We start from the raw sequence: 15,490 nt of genomic DNA on the forward strand, positions 1-15,490 counted from the left end.
AAAACAGTACGATTCCCCCCCCACCTCGAAACAGTACGACTTCCCCCTCCTCAAAACAGTACGATCCCCCCCCCCACCTCGAAACAGTACGACTTCCCCCTCCTCAAAACAGTACGATCCCCCCCCCACCTCGAAACAGTACGACTTCCCCCTCCTCAAAACAGTACGATTCCCCCCCACCTCGAAACAGTACGATTCCCCCCCCACCTCGAAACAGTACGATCCCCCCCCACCTCGAAACAGTACGACTTCCCCCTCCTCAAAACAGTACGATCCCCCCCCGACCTCGAAACAGTACCACACCCCCTCGAAACAGTATGACTCCCCCCACCTTGAAACAGTACGACCCCCCCCCCCCAAAATAGTATGACTCCTCCCTCGAAACAGTACGACTTTCCCCCCCCCTCGAAATAGTATAACCCCCCCCCTCTGAAATAATACGACCCCCCCCCAAAATAGTATGACTCCCCCCCCCCCCCCCCCCCCTCGTAAAATTATGACTTCCTTCCCCTCGAAACAGTACGACTACTTTATTCTCGAGGCCTTTAATTTTTATGAACAGTGGCCCTAAACACCACTGCAGTAAAGCCATCCTGTTAGCGCTTCATCCGTCACTACTTTCCACAGGGCTGAAGGCTGTGGATGTTGTGCTGGAGTACCAGCAATGTATCATGAGTATTAACAGCTATAGTTAAGGTCAACTCTGAGTCCAGGTGCAGCAGAGATCAATATCAACTCATTCCTTCTATTCTGGAGACCAGCATTTTCTGGACTGAGGAGGAAAGTTACTCGAGTCAAAAAGCCGACATCATAGACACCGATACGAAACAGTGGAGCTTGATGTTCTCCTGTATCTCATAGATGAAAGCTTTAAGTACCGTCTGGCTCTTGGCTTGCACGTACAGTCATAGGAAAAAACCTTGTGAGTATAGAACCAGAAATAAAGAAGAAAAAGAAGAAACCGAACAACCTAAATGAGACAGGACCTAGTGAAAAGAACCGGAAAAACCTAACGGGTATAGAACCCTAGCTTAAAAAGAAACTGAAAATTCTAATGGGTTTAGAACCCAAGTTAAAATAATACAGATAACCCTAAGTGTTATAGAACCCATTAGACAGACATACACAAAAAAAAAAAAAAAAAAAAAAAAAAAAAAAAAAAGGTATAGAACCCTAATTAAAAAGATACACAAAAACTTAATGAGCATGGAACAATAGTAAATAACATCCAGAAACATGTAATGGGTCTAGAACCTAAATTAAAAAGCCACAGAATAACCTAATGGATCTAGAGCCCTAATTAAAAAGCCACAGAATAACCTAATGGGTATAGAACCCAAATTAAAAAGCTGCAGAATAGCCTAATGGGTCTAGAGCCCTAGTTAAAAAGCCACAGAATAACCTAATTGGTCTACAACCCTAGTTAAGAAGCCACAGAATAACCTAATGGGTCTAGAACCCAAAGTAAAAAAGCCACAGAATAACCTAATGGGTCTAGAACCCTAGTTAAAAAGCCACAGAATAACCTAATGGGTCTAGAACCCTAGTTAAAAAGCCACAGAATAACCTAATGGGTATAGAACCCAAATGAAAAAAAGCCACAGAATAGCCTAATTGGTCTAGAACCCTAGTTAAAAAGCCACAGAATAACCTAATGGGTATAGAACACTAATTAAAAAAAATGCCACAGAATAAACTAATGGGTCTAGAACCCTAGTTAAAAAGCCACAGAATAACCTAATGGGTATAGAACCCAAATGAAAAAAAGCCATAGAATAACCTAATGGGTATAGAACCCTAATTAAAAAAAATGCCACAGAATAACCTAATGGGCCTAGAACCCTAGTTAAAAAGCCACAGAATAACCTAATGGGTATAGAACCCAAATTAAAAAAAGCCACAGAATAGCCTAATTGGTCTAGAACCCTAGTTAAAAAGCCACAGAATAACCTAATGGGTATAGAACCCAAATTAAAAAAGCCACAGAATAGCCTAATTGGTCTAGAACCCTAGTTAAAAAGCCACAGAATAACCTAATGGGTATAGAACCCTAATTAAAAAAAATGCCACAGAATAAGCTAATGAGTCTAGAACCCTAGTTAAAAAGCCACAGAATAACCTAATGGGTATAGAACCCTAATTAAAAAAATGCCACAGAATAACCTAATGGGTATAGAACCCTAATTAAAAAAATGCCACAGAATAGCCTAATTGGTCTAGAACCCTAGTTAAAAAGCCACAGAATAACCTAATGGGTATAGAACCCAAATTAAAAAAAGCCACAGAATAGCCTAATTGGTCTAGAACCCTAGTTAAAAAGCCACAGAATAACCTAATGGGTATAGAACCCTAATTAAAAAAAATGCCACAGAATAAGCTAATGAGTCTAGAACCCTAGTTAAAAAGCCACAGAATAACCTAATGGGTATAGAACCCTAATTAAAAAAATGCCACAGAATAACCTAATGGGTATAGAACCCTAATTAAAAAAATGCCACAGAATAACCTAATGGGTCTAGAACCCTAGTTAAAAAGCCACAGAATAACCTAATGGGTATAGAACCCTAATTAAAAAAATGCCACAGAATAACCTAATGGGTCTAGAACCCTAGTTAAAAAGCCACAGAATAACCTAATGGGTATAGAACCCTAATTAAAAAAATGCCACAGAATAACCTAATGGGTCTAGAACCCTAGTTAAAAAGCCACAGAATAACCTAATGGGTCTAGAACCCTAGTTAAAAAAATGCCACAGAATAACCTAATGGGTATAGAACCCTAATTAAAAAGCCACAGAATAGCCTAATGGGTATAGAACCCTAATTAAAAAGCCACAGAATAACCTAATGGGTATAGAACCCAAATTAAAAAAAGCCACAGAATAGCCTAATGGGTATAGAACCCTAATTAAAAAAATGCCACAGAATAACCTAATGGGTATAGAACCCTAATTAAAAAGCCACAGAATGACCTAATGGGTCTAGAGCCCTAATTAAAAAGCCACAGAATAAACTAATGGGTATAGAACCCTAGTTAAAAAAAGCCACAGAATAACCTAATGGGTATAGAACCCTAATTAAAAAAAGCCACAGAATAACCTAATGGGTATAGAACCCTAATTAAAAAGCCACAGAATAACCTAATGGGTATAGAACCCTAATTAAAAAGCCACAGAATAACCTAATGGGTATAGAACCCAAATTAAAAAAAAGCCACAGAATAACCTAATGGGTCTAGAACCCTAGTTAAAAAGCCACAGAATAACCTAATGGGTATAGAACCCAAATTAAAAAAAGCCACAGAATAACCTAATGGGTCTAGAACCCTAGTTAAAAAGCCACAGAATAACCTAATGGGTCTAGAGCCCTAATTAAAAAGCCACAGAATAACCTAATGGGTATAGAACCCTAATTAAATAAAGCCACAGAATAACCAAATGGGTATAGAACCCTAATTAAAAAGCCACAGAATAACCTAATGGGTATAGAACCCAAATTAAAAAAAGCCACAGAATAACCTAATGGGTCTAGAACCCTAATTAAAAAGCCACAGAATAGCCTAATGGGTCTAGAACCCTAGTTAAAAAGCCACAGAATAACCTAATGGGTATAGAACCCAAATTAAAAAAAGCCACAGAATAACCTAATGGGTCTAGAACCCTAATTAAAAAGCCACAGAATAACCTAATGGGTCTAGAACCCTAGTTAAAAAGCCACAGAATAGCCTAATGGGTCTAGAACCCAAATTAAAAAAAGCCACAGAATAACCTAATGGGTATAGAACCCTAATTAAAAAAAGCCACAGAATAACCTAATGGGTCTAGAACCCTAGTTAAAAAGCCACAGAATAACCTAATGGGTATAGAACCCAAATTAAAAAAAGCCACAGAATAACCTAATGGGTCTAGAACCCTAGTTAAAAAGCCACAGAATAACCTAATGGGTCTAGAACCCAAATTAAAAAAAGCCACAGAATAACCTAATGTGAATAGAACCCTAGTTAAAAAGCCACAGAATAACCTAATGTGAATAGAACCTGAGTAAAAAGTGCAACTTGAAGCTTTATTTAGTTCCCCTTTTATAGCTTTCTAAAAGGGTAAATGTCAGAACGTTCTGCTGATACACAGCCAAGTGCTCGCTACCTCGCTGACTGACAGCGCTGATGCTGTTGTTGCTCAGCAACAGTGAGATGTGGAACCAGAAACAGGCTGCAGAAAAAACACTGAGAACTTCCAGAAAAAACAGCAGAGTTCTGGGCTTGGATACATTGTTCTAGGAAAGGAAAAAAAAAAAACTTATAAATTATGACCAGGTTCCTCAAACTTAAGAAAGGTTCTTCATAGTCACTCATCTCATTTACTGGCTCTTTAATAATGCGTTAATTGGAAAGTTCATTAGACAAATAGACGTGGCTCTAAAAGTGGTTCTGCTATTTCCCTGCTCTAAAAACCCTTTTCAGGACCTCAATGTTTAAAAGTATATCAGGTGAAATTGAGTGTTTTTAATAGGAACATTACAGCCGTTATAGACTCCTCATCCGTGAAAGATGGAAGGAGAGGATCGAACACGGTCTCCATTTGAGAAGGTGATGAGAACCTGAAAAGTCCGATCCCTCCGGATCTCGCAAATATCACACTGATGCTCTGGTACGTCAGATGCACAGAGAAACACCACAGAGTGATGATCTGAAAAAGGACACCGCATGGATTTAATCATACATTTGTATAATGTTCAACATCTTATACCACTAAAACGTTCTTGCCTTGAACATCGGTTCCACGAAGAACCTTTAATTGGTGTAGAACGTTATGTGGAGGTTCTTCAGACTTGTTCTTTGAACACCCACATCTCATTCACTGAAACGGCTCATCATTTAAATCATCTGTTCATTAGGTAAATGATCCAGTTCTAAAGGCACTGTTCTAAAGAACCCAGTTTTGGTGCTATACAGAACACTTTTCAATAAGGTTCTATATAGAGCCATGTACAACAGATTCTCAAATCAATCTGAAGACCTATTTCCCCATGCAAAGAACCTTTTAAGTATACAAATAGGTCTATCAGTGTTCATGGTTCTGTATAGTATCATTGTCTTTTCTAAAGAACCATCTTTTGTAACAGTGCAGGTTCTCACTTAAGTAAAACCGTCCGGCTCGGTTTAGCAAACCCCTCCGGCTCCGTTAAGCAAACCCCTCCGGCTCCGTTAAGCAATCCACTCTGGCTCGGTTTAGCAAACCCCTCCAGCTCGGTTAAGCAAACCCCTCCAGCTTAATTAAGTAATCCACTCCAGCTCAGTTAAGTAAACCACTCTAATGAAGTCTTAAAGTCCTGAAAGAGATTCTGACATTCAGCATTTAAAAGTGATTGGGCAGCTGAGGCCATTCGTAGAGATGTATTGAAGGCTCGCATCATGAGGCACTTTGATTTCTCACAGTCATCACATTTTCACGTTTAGGGAACTTCTTTGTAGCCAAGATGCACATTCTGATGAAACTCTGGCCTTGTAGTGTGACCATGACCAAATTGAGACAGAATCTTAAGTATCTCAAGCAAATGTCTGCAGGACCGATGCTCGTCCAGACTCGGCGTTGGAAAGCAACATGTTGCCAATAAGAGAGCGACACTTTACATTTAAATAATGCTGCAATGTGCACTAAATTTCGCTGATAGTTCTGAAGAGACCTAAATCATTCATCCATCCATTGAGTAAATCCATGAGTAAAATCATTTTGATACGAAGGTCATGAACACACCGTCAGTCATCAGGCTTTTGTTTCAGTGAGATGAGAACAGATGTGGAGATAGAAACAGGCAAATGCAGCAGCTTAGCTCTTCCTGGTCTCTTGATTTGGATCCATTACCACACGTAATCGTTTGTGAAGGCAGCGTCTCGTCGCGCTCATCGCAAATGAACAAACTTCGCCTTGTCAAGCGCAGCAAAGGAGGTGCTGACAGCCTGGCACACAGAGACGTGTCCACATGAGGAGGGTGATCACAAAAGGCTAACAACAAAATCATGTCTTCCAGAAGAGATGAGGTGTCGGTGGGAGGAGGTTGAGACCAAAGTATGCTCCTCTACAGGTTCTCATCACTCAGAATACACACCTTTCATCCCAGTTCCACTTGTTGGGTGTTATTTAAAGGCCGTGCCACTTTTTTAACCTAAACTCTCTTTGCAGCATCTCTACAGGACAAATCAACAACATGACCCAACGAAAAGAGCTTATGAACTGCTTTGGAACCGGAGATTCAGACTCGAGTCCCATGCTTACTTGATTCGTGCCTCAACCTAGACTAGCGCTTAACTGACCCATGACTCAGCTTGGACACATGCTTAACTGACTAACAACTGAGACTAGTGCTTAACTGACCCACAACTCAACTCAGACTAACGCTTAAGTGACCCATGACTTGACTTGGATGCATGCTTACCTGACCAGTGACTCAACTTGGATGCACGCTTACCTGACCAGTGACTCAACTTGGATGCACGCTTACCTGACCAGTGACTCAACTTGGATGCTTCCTTAACTGACCAGTGACTTAACTCAAACGCTTCCTTAACTGACCAGTGACTTAACTCGGACGCTTCCTTAACTGATCAGTGACTTAACTCTGACTAGTCCTCAACAGACCCATGACTCGACTTGGATTAGCACTTAACTGAATCACGACTCAACTTGGATTGGTGATCAACTGACCCATGACTTGACTTGGATGCTCGCCCATTTGACCCACAACTTGACACGGACTAACTAACCCATGACTGGACTCTGACTAGTGCTCAACTAACCCACAACTCTACTCGGATGGAAACTTGACCTGCAACTCGATTTAAATGCAAGCTTGACTAGCGCTTAACTGACCCATGACTCAACAGACTAGTGCTTAACTGACTAATGATGTGACTTGGTTGCTCGCTTAACTGACTCACGACTCAACTATGATTGGTGGTCAACTGATTCCTGACGACTCAACTACTTGCTTAACTGACCTACGACTTGACAAGTGCTTAACTGACCAATGACTTTGGGCTTTTACTTCAACAGCACATGACCGTTGGCTTTTGAGCCCAAAGGTCTCCTGTCTTTCCTAAGTACAGCAGGAAATACACTGAAATTATTATGAGGAATCATGGAAGCAGCTGCTCAATGACTTCTACTGTGTTTATGGGTTTTTTGTTCTGTAGTTGGTACAAGTGTTAGCATAACTTCTGCTGGACACTGAGAGGCCCATCTATAATATCCCGCCATTTATTAATCCATGTGAAAAATCGCTCACTAGTACTTCTTTCCTATCGGTATGCTTTTGAATAATTCACTTGCCTGCGCTAGAACTGATGACGGGACAGAACAGTAACAGCTGATCAATGCCTCAGTGCCACAGTGATCATCCATCAGATCTCGGGGGAAACAAATAGCCTCCAATGAGGTGGTTTTATCTACCCAGATTGCAGTCGTTCTATCACGGGATAAAGGTTCTCCAGTAAGATTGACATACCGGTGAGTGAGCCATGAACAGTAAGTAGTTGATGCAGCTTATCTAATTTCTAAAGATTTTTTTCAAATGCACTTCTTTTCCTCGTGTATGTGCATTTAGGTATTTAAGGATTGTGCAAACACGTGGCAACATGTGGTGGCCAGTTGTGTTTGGATCTTTTTTTAAAGCCAGGCTTAAATTTATGGTAAACTGAGACTATGTCAACAAAAGCACCTAAGCCAGGAGTCGGCTACATGAGGCTCTTTCACTGCCCACAGCAGAATCAGAACAGTAGGTAATAATAAAATAATCCCCCTCTACAGTAAAATAAAGCTCTGCTGATCCTTCAACACAGTTTAACAGCAAATGGTCTTGAACGCTGGAGTTAATGTAGAACTGCTGATTCACCCTTTAACCCTGAAGATCAGCACATACTGCTGGCCACCATAGCAACACAGACAACAGTCTTGCCCAGCTAGTAGCTAATGACACGGCAAAGAGAGAGATTTAAGACGGACAGTGATAATTTGGAGATGAACTGACTTATTTGTGTTTCACTCCAGCTGGTTTCCTGATAGGTTTAATCTGCAAACTAGAAACAATAAATTCGCTTCTCATTCACCAGCTTCTTTTTCAAATTCTCCTGTTCCACCTTAAATGGTGCAGCAGCTACATTCTGGCACCTCAGGCACCATTTAAGATGCAACAGGAAAATTCTAACAATAAATGGGTGAATGAGAAGCGACTTGAGCCTCGTAAAAACACTGGACACAGACATTTTACAAGAAACCGTTCTACTTTTGTGGACGTTTCCTGCTGGAGATGTGAGTCGACTAGTAAACCCACCACTGAAAGGACTAGCTGTGGACTAGATGAGGACAGGGCCTGAAACACAGTGGTGGTAAAAACTGCAGTGAAGAGGCTGGAGAACCAAATAGAAATCAGTTCTTTTGCTAAACACAAAGCCCAAAGTACTTTATTAGTGTGGAAATATTACACAAGATGAAAACAAATTCACTGCAAGCTGCTTAAGACTGCTGGAGTACAGTCTCATGAGCCAGACCTGGTAGTTTGAGAATCGCAATAGGAAACAACCATTTGACTGAGGTGCAAAACATCCAATCACGCAATTCAGACATAACCATCCGAAGACTCTGAGCAATCTGAAAGGCTTACTGGTGACAAACTGGTGATACAACTGCTTTCAATCAGCAACTGCTGCTACCATTTAGCTTGATAAACAATCGTCTGCTGCCCATCAGACAGATCATGAGCCAGAGCCAGTTTAAATTCTCAGTGATAGGTGAGATTCCAAGGGCATCCAAGGGTAGCCCTAGCCCCTGTTAGCATCATGCTAACAAAATGCTTTTCATGGATGCCCAGAAAAATGATGACTCTAATGTTTTTATATGGTGATGATGCCTAGTCAAAAATTAAAAGTCACGCAAGCCCAGTTTTGAAATTTCAGAAAAAATATTTTAGACACTATTTTAATTCTCAGGATCAGTTGTGCCAACATGTGGTCTCTCGACGGAGTCACCGTTTCCTTTATTTTGCTTTTACTTGGACTTTTTACCCCCACCCCCTGTAGTAGGTTGTGGTGGGGAGGAACTTTATTCACGAACACTGCTGCCTCATCATCACTGAACTTTTTCTTTTTCGCACTGAGCTTGTTTGTGGTGCCCCCTTAAAACCCTTCGCCTCTCGGAAGAGCAGTTAGTGAGGCGTACTTTGCTCAATTTGCCTGAACAGCTACAGCTTTAGTAAATCTAACATTTATGTCTGGCACATATTATGCTTGCATTAAGGCACATCTGGGCAAAAATGGTCGTAGGCTTTGACGGTTCTGGGAAAAATCTTCTGGATTCACAAATTGGTATAGAACTTCTACACCACACAACTTTCTTCACACTTGGTTCTTAAAAGAAACCATCCACAGAGAGGTTCCTTAGGGACCTGAAAGCGTTATATGGCATCAAGATCTCTGTGGTGCGTAGCAGGTTACTGTATTTCTTATTCCTAATGAGAATCGCAGAGTCAGCAGCTGCGCTGTCTGTCTGAGGGAATCTCGCAGGTTTAATTGACAGAACTGTTCAAGGTTTGCTCAACCACAGCCGATACGGCAGGACAAAGAAACGGGTTGTGCCGTCACGTTTTGCGACTGTTTGCTCGCCCGGACCAATTTTGTTTTTCATGCACTGAGTAAATAGGTTAGCGAACAAATTAATTACCGAACATGTGTACACATAAATAACAAGGCAAGCAGATTAGGGAACTAAACAGCAAACAGAAGATCATGAATACACATGAATCCCACATAATTTGAAGCCACCGACGGCAGCGCAGCCCTGCCTTTTTTGTGGGCTGGCAAATATGGACACCAGTAATACAGTGAGGTCTCTCTCTCGGTCATGCTGTCTCTCTCTCTGAGCCAGCTTCAATAATACCGCTGGGCTCAAATCCATTCCAGTAGTTGAAATTCGACTCGTGTGGCCCCGATTCAATGGAAATTGAATTTGGTAAATGTGCTTTCTCTATTTTCTTATCTGTCCAAGTGCTGAGAGAGCCCGGGCTCTTGCTTTGCTCGTAGTGCCACAGAAGCACAGTGCAATTTTCATATTTGGGAGTTATTAAGATTAAATAGAAGCCATATTCAATTTCTAAAGTGTGGCAGAGGAGGGGGAAAATTCATAGAGGAAATGAAATCGAAAGCAGTGTAGTAGATATTGATATAGAAACCCATTCCCTGTCTCCATTTCTGTGTACTTTTTATGGAAAACATGACAAAGAGGGGTCAATAGAAAAGATAACGGTAATACTGAGGCGACTAACAGATCAAGCCTTTCCATCAGGTACTTAGAGAAGATAGAAGTTGCCCTTCTACACTGATCTGAGACCTGCTGTGTTTACATTACAATGCTAGCTGCTTCTAGATCATACCAACAGACACAGAAAACGTCACATTTTTGCCCTGATTGTAATTTCTTGACATGAAAACAAAGCTGAACATACTGAATGTAAATTTTATGTAAATGTAATTAATTATGTCACTCACTATATCACTGAATATGTAATTACCAATGGGGAAGACTCAGGGTCTTCTAGTCCTTCAGAGAAAGACTAATGACTCTTTGGAATTGAAAATGTCTAATTTTAGTTCAAACTTTACATAATAGTACCAACATACTTGTTGAGTCAAAAGAGGAATTGTAATTTAAAATACTTTTAGATACATGCCGGGCACTGTGTGGCAAAGAAACCTCATTTTCAGATGTTCCACTATTTTCCATCATCAACATTCCATATAAACTCAGAAGACTCGTGTAGGTTCAGTGGTGGTTCTGGATGGGAAATAAAATGTCTATATCTGTGTTGTAGGCATGGCGACGCCTGGTTCCCATCACCACCACTGTAAAGACACCCGAGTCCAAGTTGCTCTACAAATGAACCATTTCACCTGAAAACTCTGAAAGCAGAATTTTCATTTAAATATTGCAGTAATTCTTAGATTACTGCAGCAATAATTGTATTTCTTGGCAAAAGTTTGGTCAAAATAAAAACCTGTTGGAATTTTTAACCAGAAAACTCTCCAGTCTCACTGGTTAGGCCTTCAGGATCTGGGAAAAAGGTGTTACGTGTTAACCACCCTAATTAGGGATTAACAGTGGAATCGACTAGATATGTTTTGATTTAAAGTAAATGGGACCAACTTTGTAGAAAATACCCATCACTCCAGACCTTCTGGAAGTCCTACATACATCACTGACAATACAGCCAATAGTCTAACCAGGTTTCAGTCAACTGAATTGACCAGGTTTCAGTCAGCAGCTCATTGGTCTCTTTACTAAAGGAAATCACTGCATAACTGCAACATACAGGCCATCAAACGCCAATGAGTCAAAACAATACGACCACTCACAGATGAAATGTTGATAAGAGGGTGCTGGGCTCATTGATACACAAGATTTTTAAGGATGGTTACAGGAGGAATCACAACACAGCATCTCCCTGCTGCGTATAGGGCCACATACACTTGTCAGAGAGCCTTTGCTAATCACTGTCTGCCATTGAAAGTGCATACAAAGGACAAGTGAGCATCAGGGCTGGGGCTTGGAGCAAAGGAGAAAGGTTTCCTGGTCCAATGAGGCCCCTTTTCTTTTACATCACGTGGACGGCTGGGTACATGTGCACCGTTAACCCAGAGAAGTGATGGCACCATGCACTCTGGGAAGACGACAATCCGGTAGACTATGATGCTTTGGCGATGTTCTGATGGGAAACTCTGGGTCCAGGCATTCATGTGGACATGTATTTGACACATGCTTCCTATGGAAATATCGTATGGAGCAGGTACACCTCTTCATGGTGATGGTATTCCCCGATGTGACCTCTTTCATCAGGGTAACGGGCTTTCCCACACTGAGGGAACATGACGAATGGTTGAAGGTGTTGCCCTGGCCTACAAATTCCCCAGATGATCACTCAAATTGAGCTTGGGATGTACAACAACAACAACATCCAACCACGAAGGTTCCACCTTGCATCCTACCACTAGGCTACCGGGTAGGAGAAGCGAGTCATCAACCACAAGGTTGCGAGATCAAATCCCAAGACTGATTAAGTACACCTGGTTGTATACCTTAACTCCCCACTGCCCCAGGTGGTGCTGCTCAGCTGGTGACGCTGTGCTGCACACAAATTTCCTTTGCAGGATCAATAAAGAACATGACAGGAACATTAAAGGATCTACTGGAAACGTCTCGGGGCCAGATATCACAGGGCACCTCCAGAGGTCCTGTAGAGTCCATGTCATGGCAGGTTAGACCCGTTTTGGTGGTGCACAGAGAACCAACAGCATATTAGGCAGGTGCTTATAAAGCGTTGGCTCATCGATGTACATGTTAATATCTGTAAGTAAATAAAACTTGTAATGTCTTTTGCCAGATTCAGATGTCAGGTGTTTAATCTGGGGCTGTCAAAAAATGTGCACCAGGTACCACAGGGTGGCTCCCAGAAATGCAATATTTTGTAAAAAGGTTCTGCTTCTCGTTTTTTGATGAAGTTTTGATATTTATGGCCTGAAGTGAAGGTCTAGCTCTAGTAGTCATTGTTCACCACTAGTAAATTTCAATAATATAAAGCAATAAAAATCATGCTTGACTGCTAAGGGTTAAACAGAAATCATGCATCTCCCAGAAAACGAGCCCATGGAGCTGAGAATATTTCTAGCATCGCAGGTGGCTCGCCTCCAGAGCTCCAACAGGCTGGCCCAAACCTGACGCATATCTCCAGAGAACATGTCTACCACAGAGCCTGTCGATACCGGATCAGGCCGTAAGACCGGCATGCTCCGTTAATTGCAGGTTGGGGAACAATGGGCGAGTTTCAGCCAAGCCCGAATGAAGCAGGGAATAAAAGAGTCCATGGTGAGGACAACTGACTGTCTGCGCCCGACACAAAGTCACACCGCTGAGATTGGTTCTTGTTATCTCTCGCGCTGCATCTTTGATGTTATGAATGCGTTATTATAAAACCCAGGCACGCCTGCCTTCCTGGAAAAAAGTCTCTCGTTAAGGCACAGGAATATGATTAGTGCCACATATTCATTTGTTCTGCTAATAACTCGCATGTGAGAGAAAGAGAACATGATTTGATTTAAGCAAATCACCTCATTTACTTCAGTTTGCAGCAGAGAGGAAAATGCATTTGGTTACACATTACTTATATAAAAGACTGCTTAAAAGAGATGTAATTCATGTTTCTCCCCTCTGACACACTCCTTTTTTGTGTTTGCCTCAGTACCCGTCTTAAAAGGGCCACTAAAAGCCACCAAATATTAGTATACACTGCTATAATGCGTTCCCCTCCGCTCGTTTTCAGGAGCGGGGGAAATAATTCAGCCTTAGCCGGCTCTATTGCCTCTTGCTGTTTGGGGATTTGTGGCTTTCATCTGAATTTCACTCTTCTGGACTTTCCTCACCCCTCAGCGAGCTGCAGCAATTATCCTCAAGCACCCGCATGGAGAGGAGGGTTGGAGGAAGTTGCCCTTTTATGGTGATCCAGAACCAGTAGGGCTGCTTCACTGGCTCAGTCTCAAATCTGGGACCTTTTACCAGTATTTAAAGAGGGTAGATCCGAGATCAGCTTAAGAGCTTTCATTCCAAGCCACCCGAAGTTAGACCCACGTACATCGGTGCTGGAAAAAGTAGCTAAATTTCCTATTATTTCCATATTAATAATGCATGTTATGTCAACACTGTGACTGCCAAAAGAGCACAAACCGAAATATACAGCTGTATGCTGAAGTCAGAGCCCACCCTTCACTCATTTAATTTCCAGTAAAAACAGCCACTAAGGACAAGTTTTTCATCTTTTAGGGTCAGAAATAAGCAGAAAACAAATTCAACAGAAGCCTCAGCTGCTAAATCTAATCTCGGCTGTGTGAGGGTCAGTGAGTCACTCTCTCTCTTTATTCCAGCTTCTATTCTCTTCAGGAGACTCACTTTCAGCTCCTCAAAGAACCTGCAGACAGGCCTCCAAAGCTCAGTCTCAGAAGCTGGTTGATGATTTTCTGAAGTGATCAAGCTCATTCAGTGTTGGGGTCTGGACTCTGGGGCGGTCAGTCCATCGTTCAGCTTCTTTGATGTGTCCGTCTCCTTTTCTCAGTGAGGTTCTTCTTGATCAGCTACACGTCCTTTCAGACCCACAGCGCTGAGTGGTCTTCTCACAGTGGAAGGATGGACAGAAACACCTGTGAATGTTTTCAGATCTGAAGCAGCTTGATCTTCTCTTCTCTCTCAGACACGAAAGCTTTCAGTTTCAGTTTTGCAGTTTTGGGGTCTATCAGCTCTTCCAGGTGGTTCTTAGGAGCCAATTTTTCTCCACATATTTTCCTTTCTTTCCCCGTTATTACGCAAGTGGAATATCCTACACCTAATATCCTTCTGGAAAATGAATAACTTGTACTTAATGATCATTTTTACTGGAAATAAAACAAATGAAGGGCAGCCTCTGACTTTTGTACAGCGTGCACACCTTCAAATCAAGTCAATTCAAAGCATCTAGCGGAATATCAGAGTATTTTGTTTACCCAACTGAAACGCCTCCTGTGCTATTGTGTACATGCTGTAAAACGAAAGTGTAAGAATAGACAGAACTTGACGAAATGTGCTAATTTATTAGGCGGCAAGCTGAAACACTTCTGATTTCAGGGTATTTCGCTTAAAATAACACGATCCCACCAGGGTTGCGAGCCGTCTCAGGTGGTGGCTGTAAGTTACCATGGATACAATGCTTCAGAAATGCCCATACATATATCATTTGTATGCTGTCAAAACAGCTGCAAACCATATGGGGCTAACAACCGCAAATCGCCATGCGTTTATATAAACAGCATCCATACATACGCATGTACGGCAAAGGAGACGAATGAAATCTCACTTACATGATGGAGCTGTCCCAGAGTACACAAAATGGGTTCATCGTCCCCTGCAGGGCAAAAACGGAAGCATTAGTTTTTTTTTGTTATTTTTTTTTATAATGGCCTTCATTAAATAGACTTTCATCGCTGTTTCATCATTAAGTTCCAGAATCATGTACTTGTACTGTGTAAAGGAGGCCTCTGTAGGACTCAGCGGCGGGCGGGGAGATTAAACGCCTACTAGGCAGCATTGTAAGCTGAACAATGCTAATTTCCAGTGCCTGGCATTCTGGCGGCTTGCATCTCGCCACACACGCTGCCCCTTTTATCTGGGAGATAAGTGGCAAAGACCGGGTTTGTAAAGAGAGCCGGCGTAATTATTTGACCACACCCCATTCCCGACGCTCTCCTGACACTTTATGGAGAGGAGCCTCCGCAGGCGGTGGCAAATTAATTATCAAACCAATTACTTCCTTTTGTTTGTTGATTACGGCGCTTGAAACTTATGGCGATGTTGACCAAAGTGAGTTGGGGTGGGGGGGTGGGAGGGGTATAAATCCACTCCCGGATCTCCTTTGAAATTCCCTTGAAC

At 41.9% G+C, this 15,490-nt stretch overlaps 1 protein-coding gene across 5 annotated transcripts in view; it reads right to left on the reverse strand.

Annotated features, from left to right (window-relative positions):
* adgrb3 (adhesion G protein-coupled receptor B3) overlaps positions 1-15,490 on the reverse strand; it is a 324,116-nt gene that overhangs the window by 77,067 nt on the left and 231,559 nt on the right. For all 5 annotated transcript variants that reach the window (XM_037532639.1, XM_037532638.1, XM_017700932.2 and 2 more), the window contains one exon: positions 14,923-14,966. In XM_037532639.1, coding sequence (XP_037388536.1) covers positions 14,923-14,966 — 44 coding nt within the window. The remainder of the gene's footprint in view (positions 1-14,922; positions 14,967-15,490) is intronic.

The sequence above is a fragment of the Pygocentrus nattereri genome, chromosome 22 (assembly GCF_015220715.1).
Source record: "Pygocentrus nattereri isolate fPygNat1 chromosome 22, fPygNat1.pri, whole genome shotgun sequence".
Classification (NCBI taxonomy): Eukaryota; Metazoa; Chordata; class Actinopteri; order Characiformes; family Serrasalmidae; genus Pygocentrus; species Pygocentrus nattereri.